Source organism: Carettochelys insculpta, chromosome 1 (genome assembly GCF_033958435.1).
Source record: "Carettochelys insculpta isolate YL-2023 chromosome 1, ASM3395843v1, whole genome shotgun sequence".
NCBI lineage: Eukaryota > Metazoa > Chordata > Testudines > Carettochelyidae > Carettochelys > Carettochelys insculpta.
In genome coordinates, this window is record NC_134137.1 from 182,884,836 (window position 1) to 182,899,039 (window position 14,204).

Sequence of the window (14,204 nt, forward strand, 5' to 3'; positions counted from 1 at the left end):
CTGAGCTTCCAGTTGGCTGTCCTATTGAGAGAGTGACTGGACATTCTGGCCACTCTCTTGACAGAGCAGATTGCTCTTTCGATCCACTTTTGTATGTGGATGTGATTTGTCAACAAAAGTTTTGCCAAATCTCTTCTGACAGTGACTTCTGTCAACAGATCACTGTAGTGTAGATGTAGCCAAAATGTTATAGTCTTGTTCTTATTGCAGGCATTTTGAAGAAAAATTGTCCCTTTCCTTAAGGAATGTTCTGTAAAGCTGGAGGCAACAAAACATCTAATTTAAATAATTTGATTATGGTCAATTTAGTTAAGCTCACTAAAACAACATAAGGGTTTTCAACTGGAATTTAATGACCACCCCCCAAATGTAGAAAAGGGAATGTCAGCTGTGTTCAGCTGTGTAAAAATAAAGCAGCAGAAGGAATGTTAAAAGTATGTATGTATGTATTGCTGTGTGTGTGCATGTGTGTATGTGTATATATTTACATTATTTTATAAACTATATATATATGCATATATATTATATAGTGTAAATATGTGAGATTTTAAGGACATAAACCATAACATCTGGTTTGTAAAAACCAGTTTTGTAGGCGTAAGATGAACTGGCTTTGTTTTTTAAATAATGCTGCTAAAAATACATTTGAATTTTTCATTCAAAGTTGCAGAACTGACAGACACTGTTTGCCAGACAGCAGTAATTAATGTTGTTAGGCTTTGGACTTAGCATTTAATCCTTAAGATATCTCAGTGGTTTATAAAGTTCAATATATTTTAATATAAAGACCAAAGTCATGGCTGCAATAAGGAGTGACCAAGAGCTTTAATAAAAAATACTATAAAAATAATCATAATAATATAAAAAACACTGAAACAGCAGCAGTAGTAGTATGGTAAGGTTAACAGAAAATAATGTTAGGTGGTTCTAAGTAATCAGACTGTCACTTTAATAGAAGTACACAAAAACTCTGTAATCAACAACAAAAAAAAAAGCATTATAGTAGTAACACTTCCCAGATATCGCCTATCAATAAATTTTAAACTTAGCACAGCAGAAAAACTATTAGAAGTCTGGTCTGATACATAAGAAAAACAACTAAGGTACACCACTTAATAAACTTAAGCGAACAGTGGAATCATTCACCCTAAACCCTTGCAAAGTAGAAGACATTGAAACATGGTCTGCCCATAAAACAAAAACAAAGGAAAGTAAAGGAGTAATTCTGTTGTTTAGTCTGCAATTAGAAGCAAAATTTGTAAAAAAGTATTCTAAAAAATAATCTTCCCCCCTCCCAATGACGGTAAAAAAAATAGTTCTTTTTGTCTTTCAGAACTTCATAAAAAAAACTCGTACCACATGAGGAACAAGAATACCATGAATCTACTCTTCTACTTTTGCAATGAAAATTATGTTGTGTGTGTTTGTCTTGTATTGTTTGTCTCATTGCTAGCTTTGTGTTCTTAAAGAAATATTGAATTAAGCCAAAAAAAAAAAAGGCATTTAAACTGTATTTTCAGATTCGAATGTTGCAGAAGGGTAAAGGTCAAGGAATGCTAGTCTATTAGCAGAAAAACTTCACATGTGGTAAAGGCCCATTTAAAAAGCAAAATATGCATGAAACAAAATAAATATCAACTGGTAACAATAAAATAAAAACAAACCATAGATTTTAAGCACAAAGTAAAATTACCAAAAATTATAGTATGGAAAAACAATGGTTACTAAAATAAGCGCATACACGCACACAAAATTACTGGCAAATCTTTATCAATTTCCATTCTTCAAGCCCAGGTAAGTGCACTTGGATGTTGGATTAAAATTAAACGTGGCGGGGGGGGGGGGGTGTTGAGGAAAGGCCATTACAACATCTTTCCTAAGTAAAATAAAATGCAGTAAAGGTCCAATGAAGAGATGGCTGTCCTAACACCATCTCAGTGTGAACTACTGAAGGTTTTTGAATTTCCTTGGCAGACAGGAGGGATGGGTAGTTTCAGAGAAAGATTTCCAAGTACGCTGAACTGCTTTGGGTAAAACTAAATTAGGAGTTACAGTACTAAAAGCTACTACCACAAATGTCATGGTAAACAAACTAATATTTCTAAACTATGGTACCCCTCATGGATGTAAGATTTGCTCTACCCTCTCATTACCTTTTTAGTATTACTTCAAATATTGGTTATTATAACGTGCTGTATTAGTGTTAAATAAAAATACTGTATTTTAAATCAAAACCACAACCCCAAACAGATTTTCAATACACTGCTTTAAAACAATTATGTAAAGTGTGACCTATCCAATGCTACTATTGAATGGCCAAAAGGGGAACAATGCACACAGGTTGCACCTCCCTCATCTGGCACCTTTTGGACCTGACTGGTCCCAAATGAGGGAATCTGCCGGACAAAGGTAGGTCCCCTGCTCTAGCCACCCAGTCTGCTGCTGGCTTCACTTTTGCCCTCCCCCTCCCACCTCCTGCCTGGACATCAGCCCCTTTTGGGCTGACACCATCCTGGTCATGCTCGGACTGCTGGCCATGGCTGTGAAGGCCAGCTCCAGCCAGGCTGCTAGCAAGGCCCAGAAGCTGGCTCCAGCCCTGGCCAGGCTGCTGGACATGGCCCGAGCCTGCAGGTACCAGTGCCAGCTCCAGCCCTCGCCACAGCAGTTCTGGACACGGACACGGCCCAGTGAGCACCAACATTGCCTCTTGTCCCACGGGTGTTGGACATGGAGTGGCTCTGACCCTGATCAGGCCACTGGCACAGCCCCAGACCCACAGGCATCACCAGCAAAGCCCTAGTGCCAGCCCCATGGAAGCCGGCTCCAGTTATGGCTGGGACACGGGCTTCAGCCCTGCAGACATTGGCTCCGGATCTGGCCCTGGCTGGGCTGTCAGTATGGCCCCAGTCCCAGAGCTGACTGTGGCCCTAACCTGGCTGCTGGAGTGGCCTTGACCCCACGGGCATGGGCTCAAGACCCAAAGAAGCCACCAGCATGGCCCTAGCCCCACAAGCACTGCGGGAGCAACTCTGGCCGTAGTCCTGCGGAGACCAGTTCCAGCCTAGGCTGTGGCACTGGCTCTGGCCCCAGCCCAGCCCCAGAGGCTGGCTCCAACCTTGGCTAGGTTGCCAGTGTAGCCCCGGCATTCTGGGCATCAGGTTCAGTTCTGGCCAAGCTGCTGGCATGGCCCCAGACCCACCAAAGGCCATTTCCAGCTGAGAACATAAACTCTGCCAGGCTTCCCTATCACTGGGCTCTGTCTGGCCCTCCCACTAATAGCCTCCCAACCCACGGTCTTTGCCTAGTAATATCCGTGGTCATGCCAGACCATGAATGTTGCCAGACAAGAGAATGCCAGTTTTGGGAGGTTCAATCTGTGTTAAAATTGTTTTTGAGATGGAACTGTTTGGCTTAGTTTATGATGAATTAATTTTAATATAAGTTTACTTAATGACATGTAAATTTACATATTGATTTAGTAATATAGGAGATTGCTCCGTTCTATTCTGCCTTGATAGGATTATTGGGTCCTGCTGGAAGTTTGTTTCTGAAATCATTGCACTTTTCTGTGCGTGAATGGGGTAGGTGTAGTATGTAAATAAATAAAAGAAAAGATGCCAGAAAATTACAAAACAGGGAGTGAAGAAACAAGGCACCAAATAGACCACCTAGACCCTGATGGCCAGAAAGTGCAGAATGATGACGCTAAATTGCAAAGGCATTCACCCTAAATCAGAAACAAAATATGAAATAATAAAGAGTGGCTTTGAAAACAAAATGCTGCAAATGAAAGAAAACTGCAGAAACAACCAGTTTGTAATTAATAATCCAAGCACGACACAGAAAAGTCCATAGGCTTACATGAGACTCTGTTCCTACAAAAACCGGGCAACAGCCAAGGGACTTTGGGGCATTTTGTAATAACAATGGACCTCCAGATGCATCTGGCTGAGGCCCAGCTCACCTACTCATGCTCAGTCTAGCTGGCCACTAGACTGACTTGAACATTGGTAAGAACGGGTAACTGTAACACCAGCGGCAGAACGTTTAGTGTGCTGTGCTGTGTGAATGTACGCCTTGCTGATTTCTGATATCTATTTTGTACTTTAAATAAATCTGGCATACTGCTATGTCCATTGAAAAAAACTGAGTGTGCTTTTATGAGTGCAACACTGGGAGACTCATGGTCTCACGTGCTTCAAGGGCATTTCTCATAAATTCTAATGAAATCCTCAAAAAGTGGCGTTACTGTCTACCAATAACAGAATGTGGTTTTAAGGATTAATCAGTGATATGGTTATTATTAGAGCACTTCAAATTTAAGGCTATGGAAAACGCATCATGGACCATGAAATCTGGTTGGTTTTTTTTTTTTTTGCTTTGTTTTTCTTTTACCCTATACCAGGGTAGTCAATTATTTTATCGTTAAGGTCAAAATTTCTTGGTCAAGGTACAGTCAATATTCAGACTCCAGAAAAAATGAACCATACAATCATAGGAAACTAGAACTAGAAGGGACCTCAACACGTCACTGAGGCCAGTCCCCTGCACTTACAGCAAAACCAAGCACCATCTAGATCATCCCTGACAGATGTTTATCTAAACTGCTCTGAAGTATTTCCAATGATGGAGATTCTACAACCTCCCTTCGCAGTTTATTCCAGTGCTTAACCACCCTGACAGTTAGGAAGTTTTTCCTAATGTCCAACCTAAAACTCCTTTGTTGAAATTTTAATCCATTGTTTCCTGTCCTATCATCAGAGGTTAAGGGGAATTGTTTTTCTCCCTCCCACTTGAACAATCTTTTTGGTACTTAAAAGCTGGTATCATGTCCCTTCTCAGTCTTCTGTTTTCCAAACTAAACAAACCGAATTCAATCATCCTTCATAGGTCAGATTTTTTTAGGTATTTAATAATTTTTGTTGCTCTCCTCTGGACCCTCTCCAATTTCTCCACATCCTTCTTGAAATGCAGTGCCCAGAGCTGGACACAATACTCGAAAGAACACTTTTTCCTATTTTGTTTCAGGGAGAAGGGTTCTTTTGAAAGGGGGTATGTTTTCAACGGAACCCCATCTACATGGCTGTTTTTGCTTCTAGACAAGCCTCTTCCAGAAGCACACTTGCATGACAATCTGCAAATGAGGCATGAAATATGTAAATACATACTTCATTTCCATTTTTGATCTTGCTCATTTGCACTCTGCTTCCAAAAGCAGAATGCAGTGTAGCCGCAGTCTCTTTGTTCTGGTCTACACTACAAACCTATACCAGCATAACTATGTTGTTCAGAAGTGTGGATTTTCCATATAACTGAACTTTGACCTTCCATGCCCTTCACAGCATTGTCCCGTGCTGTCTTCTCTTGTCCTTTATCAGCTTGCCCTTCCATTTCCTCTGCTTTGCCCATTGTGTAAGCCTCTTTTGGCCAATTAGCCATTCTTTACATGAGCAGATAATTCATCTACAATTTATGACTCTCCCTCCCCTCCTTAAAATATCCCTCTTCAAGACCTACCACTGCCATGATGCCGAAAACAAATCAGATTGTTAAGGCTGCCTTGACAGGCAGATAGAAATAGGTTAAACTTTAATGTTATAATATACTGGTAACTGTAATTTGCAAAATTATATACAATAGTATACATGGGCATGCCTCCCCAGTGATTGTATCCTTCTTCTCCCAACCTTTACATATCACATATCTTTGTAAATGGACTGTGTTAGTAGACAGAAGTATAGGTTCCTTCAGTGCTGTCATGTGCATTGGTCTTGGGTTCTACTATAATGTTAAGTAGTAATAAATATGGAATATTATTTACAAAAATCTTTAAATTATAAAAGAAAAAAGAAAGGTGACAAAAACCAAGAATGTAACAGTGAAGTTGAGATCGTATTCCTACAGAATTCTGGAAGCAAAGCATTATTATATCTACAACAGCCTTAATTCTGCTCCATAATACAATTCAAATGTGGTATAAGTGGATGCTGTTACACTTAAGTCTGGGGAATCACATGTACTTATACCAGGTCTAAATGGAATCCTGTTTGTAAAAAGCATTCACAAAAGCAGTTTGAACATGCAGAGAAAATAAGGATGCAAAGAATGGAAAAAAAAATTGTGGAGCATAGTTAAGGCTGTTGGAGGAATAACAATACTCCATATCCTGAATGCTGTGTAAAATGTGCATGTTACCCCCTTGTGTAAGAATGAACAAAATGGAATAACTTAACTGAAAAGATCTGTGACTTCTGGGAGCAGAAAATGAGCTACTCCATCCACCTTGTAGGTTACAGGCTCTGTATAGACCTCAGCTTTGCCTTCAGGCTTTCCCCTAGCACTGGCAGCAGAGGACTAGCTTCCTGCTATCATTGCACTTCCCCGTTGCTGGTTTACTTTATTGCATTCTGAATTTCACAAAGGCTCCATTTGCCATAGAATGATCTGTTCACAGAATTTACTGTCAGAAGATACCTTCCGTGGACAGATTGCAGCCAGACACAGAAACAGATCATTCTTTTGATCCGCTCTGTTGACAGAGAGCCTCCAGACCGCCCAACTGCTTTCTCAACAGAATGGCCCACAGAACACAGTCAGACAGGATAGCATGGCTGGCAGTCCCTTCTGGGATCCCCAGCAAGGTGCACCCTTAAAGGTCCTTGCTGCCCAACACACGTTCCCTGCCCATGCTGAGGGATGCCTACCTCCTTGAGGGAGAGCACAGCTGCTACAGCAGGGCTCACTTACTTCCTGAGAGAGAGAGAGAGACACTAGCATTTTCTAGTGACCCATGGTGCTAGAGCAGCCCCCAGGCTTGCACTGGCACCACCCAGAGGTGCTTCAGCTTCTGCTGAACCTCCTCCTGGCTATCCTCCTCCTCCTCCTCTTCCTCCCCAGGGAGGACAATTCAGACCCCGCCTTTGAGGAGCACACCCTTGCTGCCTCACTGGGCAGCTGGACCCGAGCCAGGAACTATTTAATGCCCAGCTCAACTGGCAGGCATGGCTGCAGGCTGAGTGTGTCTCTGGCCACCTTAAGGCACACTTCAGTTGCCTCTTCACTCACCTGGACATAGGCAAGCACAATGTCCCCCAAGTTGTGGCAGCGTGTTGTGCTCTCCACAACATTGTGGAGGGAAAGAGGGAGACCTTACTCCTGGGGTGGAAGGCAGACGCCAGCTGCAGCTACAAACAGCTGTGTGCAGCTGTGGTCTGCCAATCCCACAGGGATGGGCTGTGGATCTGGGAGGCCCTAAGGGAGACCTTCTGCCATGACACTCAATTACCCTCCCCACGGCACCCCCAGTGAGGGCCTCAGCCCCACAGCCCTGCCCTGTCCTCCCCATGACTCCTCCCATGTCCCCTCCCCAATAAAGGTGGACGTGGGGATGTTCAAATATTTTTTTAAATCTAACAAAGAGAAATGTGTTTGAAATAAATGTTGTCCTAAAAAACTCTTTACAAACTCCAAGAACAGTGAACTATATAAATTGGGGGGTGTTGGCACAGGGGCTGGGGGCATTGGAACTAGGATGGGAGGCTTGGGACGGGGTGAGGGAGCATCAGAACCTGGAGAGGTGATCTAGGGACAGTGGTGGGGGCAGGGCTCAGTCCATGAAGGGGGTGGAGGCTGTAACCTCACAGAGGAGTGGGACCCTGAGCAGCATGGCCTTGGGATCCCCTCCCAAGGCTGTGGATTCAGGGTTCCTGTAAGGGATGGGTTGGGGCTGTGAACATGAGAAGGTATGGAGGCAGTGGGGCTGTAGGGGGGTCTGGGTCAACAGGGGGAGCATGTGGGGGAGGCTCTGGCCATCGCCCACCGATGACCTGAGTGATGGCTGGTGGGGGCAGGGCAGTGGGGAGGCTGGGGTGAGGGAAGCAGGGGTGGCAGCCATGGGTGACTGGGCCAACAGGTCTCGATAGATGCTGGTGGTGGTGTTAAAGTGGGACATCAGTGGGTCCCAGGCCCATGACGGCTACTTCCAGTCCTGCTCCCACCTCTCCCTGTCATCCCGCGGCTGCCACTCGAGAAGGTCAGTCATACTCCACAGGGTGGCCATTTGGGCCCTCTGGAGATCCTCTTCAGCCCAGCAATGTCCCCTCCAGCCATGGGCCCACCCTCTCAATTGGGGTGTGCCAGCTTGCCCTGGTATAGCCTCAGGGATGGCTCGCCCTGGTGTGGATGGCTCAGCCCTCGCTCAGTGTGGGTTCTGCTGTAGGAAAGACAAGGAGGAGAGAAGGTGAGTCATGCATGCAACACACCCCGAGGTCCTGCTCCCGCTTCTGAGCATTGACAACACCCGCCCTGGGTCACGGGATGGGGATGTGCCAGGACCACAGCTATACATGGCCTGCACAGTGGGTCCTGCCACATGGGGATTCCATGGTGCCTCGGGGACTGGGATGACAATTGCACACACACCCCTGGCTCCATGAGCTGGCAGCCAAGAGGGGAGACTGTTTGGCCACAAAGGGGTCCCTACATAGATGGCAGGTGAGTCAGGTGCAGCTTGGTCCTCCCAAGGTCCCCCATACCCATGTGGCTCACAGCGCTGTCCACAGGAGCAGGTGCTGACCTTTGTCTGCAGGCACGCCTGTGTGCCAGGAGCTGAACCTCTTGGTGTGTCTGGGGTCAGGCTGGTGCCCGTATGGCTAGCCCACTTCCAGCCATGGCTGAAGATGGCGGGCCCTCCCACTCCCGGAGCCTGGGGCTGGTCCGGCCTCCTGTGAGGCTGGCAGTTGGCTGGCTCCCATGCCTGGGGGCTGAATGGGACACACTGGCTCGCACATGGTTCCACATGCTGGGCCTGTACTGAGAGGTTGTGCCCAAGGCAGCTTGGCAAGGCTCGCAGCACTCGCCATCTGCGCCCACCCCCCATGCCCTGGGGTGGGTGATGCGCAAGGTACTTACCGGAGGAACCCTGGAAAAGCTCCGGGGATGCCTTGGAGGAGGTCTGACTGAAGGGGCCCAAGCCCAGGGCAATGACCAGGGACCTGCCGCTGTCCTTGGACCCCATGTCTGTCTCCAGCATAGGTTGGGTCCCGGGGTGCTCTTGCTCCTCCTCCTCAGGCTCCAGCTGCAGGTGAGGAGTGAGGTGGGGCCTCCTCCATGGACGCAGGTGAGGGGAGATGTTGTCAACCCCCCAGGAGGTGTTGGAGCTCTTGGTAGTAGGGGCAGGTGGCTGGTCCTGCCCCTGATCTGCACCTTGCATCGCGGGCCCAGGTGTAGCCCTGCCTCAGTTCCTTCACTTTTGCGTGCACCTGCTCTATGGTGTGGGTGGGGTGGCCCCATTCTGCCAGGATGGTGGCCAGTCAGACGTAGGTGGGGGTGTTACTCCTCTTGGACAAGGAATTGAGGAGAGTCTGTTCCTCACCCCACATGTCCAGGAGGTCCTGGATCTTGGGCTCAGTTCAGGAGAGGGCCCAGCATTTTGCACCCTGCGGTGGGGTCCTATGACCCCTCAGCTTGCTCCCTGGAAGGGCCATGGGGGTCACCAGGGGCCTGGCTCTCTGCCATTTCACCCAGCTCAACTGTCAGGAGTGGCTCTGAGAGTGTGGGGATAGACAGCATGCTGCTGGACTGCTTCCATGCGCTCAGCTTCCTGGCACGGTGTTTCCAGAGCTCCCTACAGCTTTAAAAATGGCCAGAGGCAGGGACCTGACTGCTGTGCACAGGATGTGCCCTGGGACAGCTACCTGGTGCCATGGAGAACTTTTCTGTTGCTAGATGGCCCCTCAGAATGTCCAGACTGGCTTTCCATCAACAGATCTCTGTCGAGAGAGACATTCTGCCTCATGGGGGAATGGCAGAATGCTCTTGACAAAAGTGGCACGTTCTGTCAACTTACTGGCAACAGAACGCCTTGGTAATGTGGACGCTCTGTGGGTTTTGTTGACAAAACACCCCCTTTGCTGACAAAAATCTCTAGTGAGAAAGTAGCCAAACTATATCTAGGCATTTTCAAAAATTTGGGCACAGTCAGTAACATGAATCCAAAAGTTCACATGTACACAGGTTACATGGGGAAGTAGTTTCTCAGTCAGCATTAACTTACAGGACAAAAGGTAATGGAAAATGTAGTACTTTGTTAGAAAACATGCCATGTCAAGTAGTTGCTTCCTGAATATACCCTTCACGCTGGGTGCTCTGTTGATACTTCTCAATCTTTCTGCCTATTGGAAAGTCTGTATTTCTTCTGTCCTTTCCTTAGATGTCAGCTATGCCCTCCCATCAAAATAAAACAACACAATTAAAAAATAGTTCCGCAAAGTTTTTCAATTTTCCATTGAAATATATTAGTAATTCAGTTGTAGTTTTGTATTTACTCCACATTCTGTTGATGTAAATCTCACTTTTATGGTAGCTAGGCTACTGGACAAGTGATTTTAATCTTTTGTTAGTTTCCATTAACAATACTGTTGCTATCAGACAGGAAAATTGATTTGCACACATGGAAAAGGTCCATATTTGACATTAGACTTAATTTGGTATTACAAATACTAGTAGGAACTTATAAAACTTAGAAACATTTCATTTTGATTTGTTCCATCAAATTAAACTTTACCTGGAGTGTCATTTAGACTGAAGGCAATTCGTACTGGCTTATCAGCAGGTACTCTTGCTGTGGTGATCATGTGGGCACTTGAGCCTACACGTTTATCTGTGTGTTCCAGCTGCAATTATATAAATATTGAACACATTACAGGTCATATGAAACCATTACATCCTCAGATTAGAGATTTGCACATATTTATAGTAGCACTTTTTGAATTTTTATTCTCATTTAAAGTGACATGCCTAGAGCTACATTTTTCTTTTAAAAATTTTTTAAAGTTAAATTCAATGACATAAATTAAATCCTTGATTTATCCATAGTTCAGATACAGTGCAATAAAATAAACTTCCTCACATTGCCCTAACAGCATATCTCAGCCTTGGCCTTGACAGTGGCACATTTAAAAGTCAGAAGACTGTTAATTCACAAAACCTTGGCGAGGGAGTCAGTTACAGGATCAGGACCTTAGTTAGCTCTTGGCCTGTCTTCTGGGTCTGCCAACTCCAAATAACAGTTTTAATGAGACATACCCATGTGGACTACTAAATGAATACCACTGAAATAAAAACATAACTGCAAAACATTACTAAATAATTTGATTTCTAATTTCCTATGAAAGTATGACAAAACTGCTAAAAGGTATGGTATATCTCTATAAAAAATATGGCATTTAATTGAAGGAAAAGGAAAAGACAGTTCCTTAAGCTCATCACACTGCAGCTTTTTCCATAATACTTTAGAAAGCAATGGTTGTTTTCCTACACCATAATTGCAACACCTAATTTAACGCTAGGTTTAATTATTATCGTACTACATAAAGATGATACTACAGAAGATCATTATAAGGTCTTGCTTGGTGATGCATAAAATGAGGCAAATTCATCCCTGACATCAATCCTTTGCAAGCAGTACAGTACTACCAAGCACAAATTTGACACACTGATTTCAGCATTTACTTTTTTTTGTTTTGTCTGTCCTAGCATTTAGGACAGCAGAGGGATACTGTTACCCTGTCAAAATGTTACACAATAATCCATTGATGTGAACTCTGATCACAATTGTTGTTTTATGGTGCTCAGATTTTTTAAAAGAACAATTATTTCAAAATCCTTACTTTGGAGCTAGCAGTCTCTTTTCATATTGATATTTAGAGGATTCTCACAAATAACCTCATCTTCTTCTATTATTACTAATCAGAACAAACACACACCCAACCAGCATCAATCAGAAGACAGATCACGCAGTCATCTAAACAGACAAAATGCATTTTGGGGGCCTGATCCAAAGAACACCGCAGCATATGGAGTTATTTCATTTTAAAGTGCATCACTCTGCATTAAAGAACAATTCCTTTAAATCTTCAAAATGTTTTTGTAGTAACTTTTTCTAGAGTAAAAATCTCCCTCTTCCACACTCTCTTTGTGAAAAGTATCTGAGACCTTTCATTTTTATTTTATTTAAAAAAAACAGAACAATTGCAAAACCAAAACTATTTATCATAACATATACCCTTACCCAGCTCTCAAACGCAGAACAAAAGAGAGAGACAAATTCACACAGCTTTGAAAACAAGACTGTTCATCATTATATATTGTATCACACATGCATAGCATCTGATAACCATCAGTGTACAGGTCTTCTACACTATAAGATACTTCACATGTAATACAACAGACTAAGAAATGAGAAAGACATTCATGGATGTTAATACCATTAACAACAAATATGATAGGACCTCTTTTGTTGGAAGCCTTAAGCTTACCATAACTGAGCACTGTCTGAAGTAAATCAGTAATCTTGTCCTAGTCACTCACTGTGTGTTCTACAAAGTTTACAAATAACCAGTATTTAACCATCAATCTGGGGTAAAAATAAATATTCCCTTCAATAACTAACATTTTTAATACAACAGAAGAGATTTTTCACTTTGTTTTAATTTACAGAAAGAAAATCCCATATAAAAATATATGTTTATACACACACACACACACACACACACACTCTGTACACCAGCCAGTTATCTCATTATCTGTGCATTTAATGTATTAAGATGATTTCTTCAATAGATTTTCTGCAGACTCCTCAATGGTCTCCATCATCAAAAAGAAAATAAAGAAAATGATATGGCAGGAAAACCTTCTTTACAGTGTTGGGTGTGTAAATAGGATGATGCATGTCCGATCGGCTGATGGAAATGAAACAGTTCCCACTTATTTTTCTCATACATAAAAAGGATAATCTTTCCGTAAACAAAAGGGTATGGAAGTGGGCAACTTTGAGTGTAATGAGGTATTTAAAAGGATCCCAAAAAGCAGTTCTATATTGATGAAGACAGTCTGTGGAACTAGCTGTTGTTTCTTTATAAAATCTGTAGCAGAACTCAGATTAAGTGAGCTACAGCTCTATCAGTTTAGTTCAGTTTTCACACCTGTTGCCTTACCTCACTTAGTGGAGAGTCTGCACTTGTATAATCCAGGGCCAGCCACTGCCTTGGCTTGTCGTTGCCTTTATGGAGTAAAGATTCAATAAAAGAAAAGGCTGCACCTGCTACATAGTAACAAACTGACAGAGTCTGAGAAGCTGAGACAGCTGTTAAGGCAACATGCTGCTACCTGCACTTCCCATAGGCTTTGCTGTCCCTCAAGACTACCCTTTTCTACTTTTCTTCGCAATTCCACTCTCCCTTCCTTTCCTTTCCAGCAATGAGATTTATGACGTTGTCATGCTTCAAAGGGAAAAAAAATCCTACTTTAGAGGCATTATTAAGCAGCAAACTGTGGAGAGTTCAAGATTTTTAATTCATTAGTCCTGGCAAACCTAAAATACAAACAGACTTGCTTCACAGGACAGGAATGTTTTCAGCATGACCCAATCAGTGTCTGTGTCTATTCCAGCAAACTGGCAAAGATAGCATGACTCCAGTCAGCAAAAATGTCTGTGGCTCGAAGCAGCCTGGGGTGACACTGCCAACTTGGACTGGCTACACGCAAACTATTAAATGATAGAAGCAACTATCAAAACTAACAAAGAGGATGAGGCTTAGTGTTTTAAGCTCAGTTTGTAGTGGCTTTGGTAAAATGTCTAATAACAGATTAACAACAAATGACAGAAATATTAAGGTGACAATTAATTTTAGCAGTATATTAGAGTTGTGTATAGCCTTTATTGTAAATACATTCTGAAGGCAGATGTATTTACAAATATTTTGGATGGGAACTGAAATTGCAATTTATTCAAAAGAAACAGCTTATAGATTCTTCCAGTGCCAGTCAGTTTAATAACTATAAACAAGGTAATTAGTAACTGACTCTGGAAAAAATGCTGTGGAAAAATAGCAGCAGTTGTCCAGACTGACGCAATTACAAGCATAACCTAAACACCCTATTGGATGTATGCTTTCTTCTGGATCACTGTGATCTCTGAAAGTGCAAAGGATACAACAGGACATGAGACTGACTAACAGTGTATTTGCTGCACTTATCACTGTACTAAGGATTTTTTTAATTAACAAAAGCTTGCCTTTTTTTTACCAAGAGCAATTGGGCCAATAAAAGATACTACTTCACCTACCTTGTTTCTCTAATACTTTGGAACCCATGGACTAATACAGTTACAACAGCACTTTAAAAAAGTTAGTTTCTCTAACTTC

At 43.2% G+C, this 14,204-nt stretch overlaps 1 protein-coding gene across 1 annotated transcript in view; it reads right to left on the reverse strand.

Moving 5' to 3' along the window:
- The window catches only part of MAP3K7CL (MAP3K7 C-terminal like), a 68,948-nt gene extending 55,605 nt beyond the window's left edge, over nucleotides 1-13,343 (reverse strand). The window contains exons 1-2 of the mRNA XM_074983451.1: nucleotides 12,996-13,343; nucleotides 10,565-10,673 (exon numbers count right to left, since the gene is read on the reverse strand). Of these exons, the coding sequence (XP_074839552.1) occupies nucleotides 10,565-10,634 (70 nt within the window). The 5' untranslated portion in view covers nucleotides 10,635-10,673; nucleotides 12,996-13,343. The remainder of the gene's footprint in view (nucleotides 1-10,564; nucleotides 10,674-12,995) is intronic.
- Between the last annotated feature and the right edge of the window lie 861 nt (nucleotides 13,344-14,204).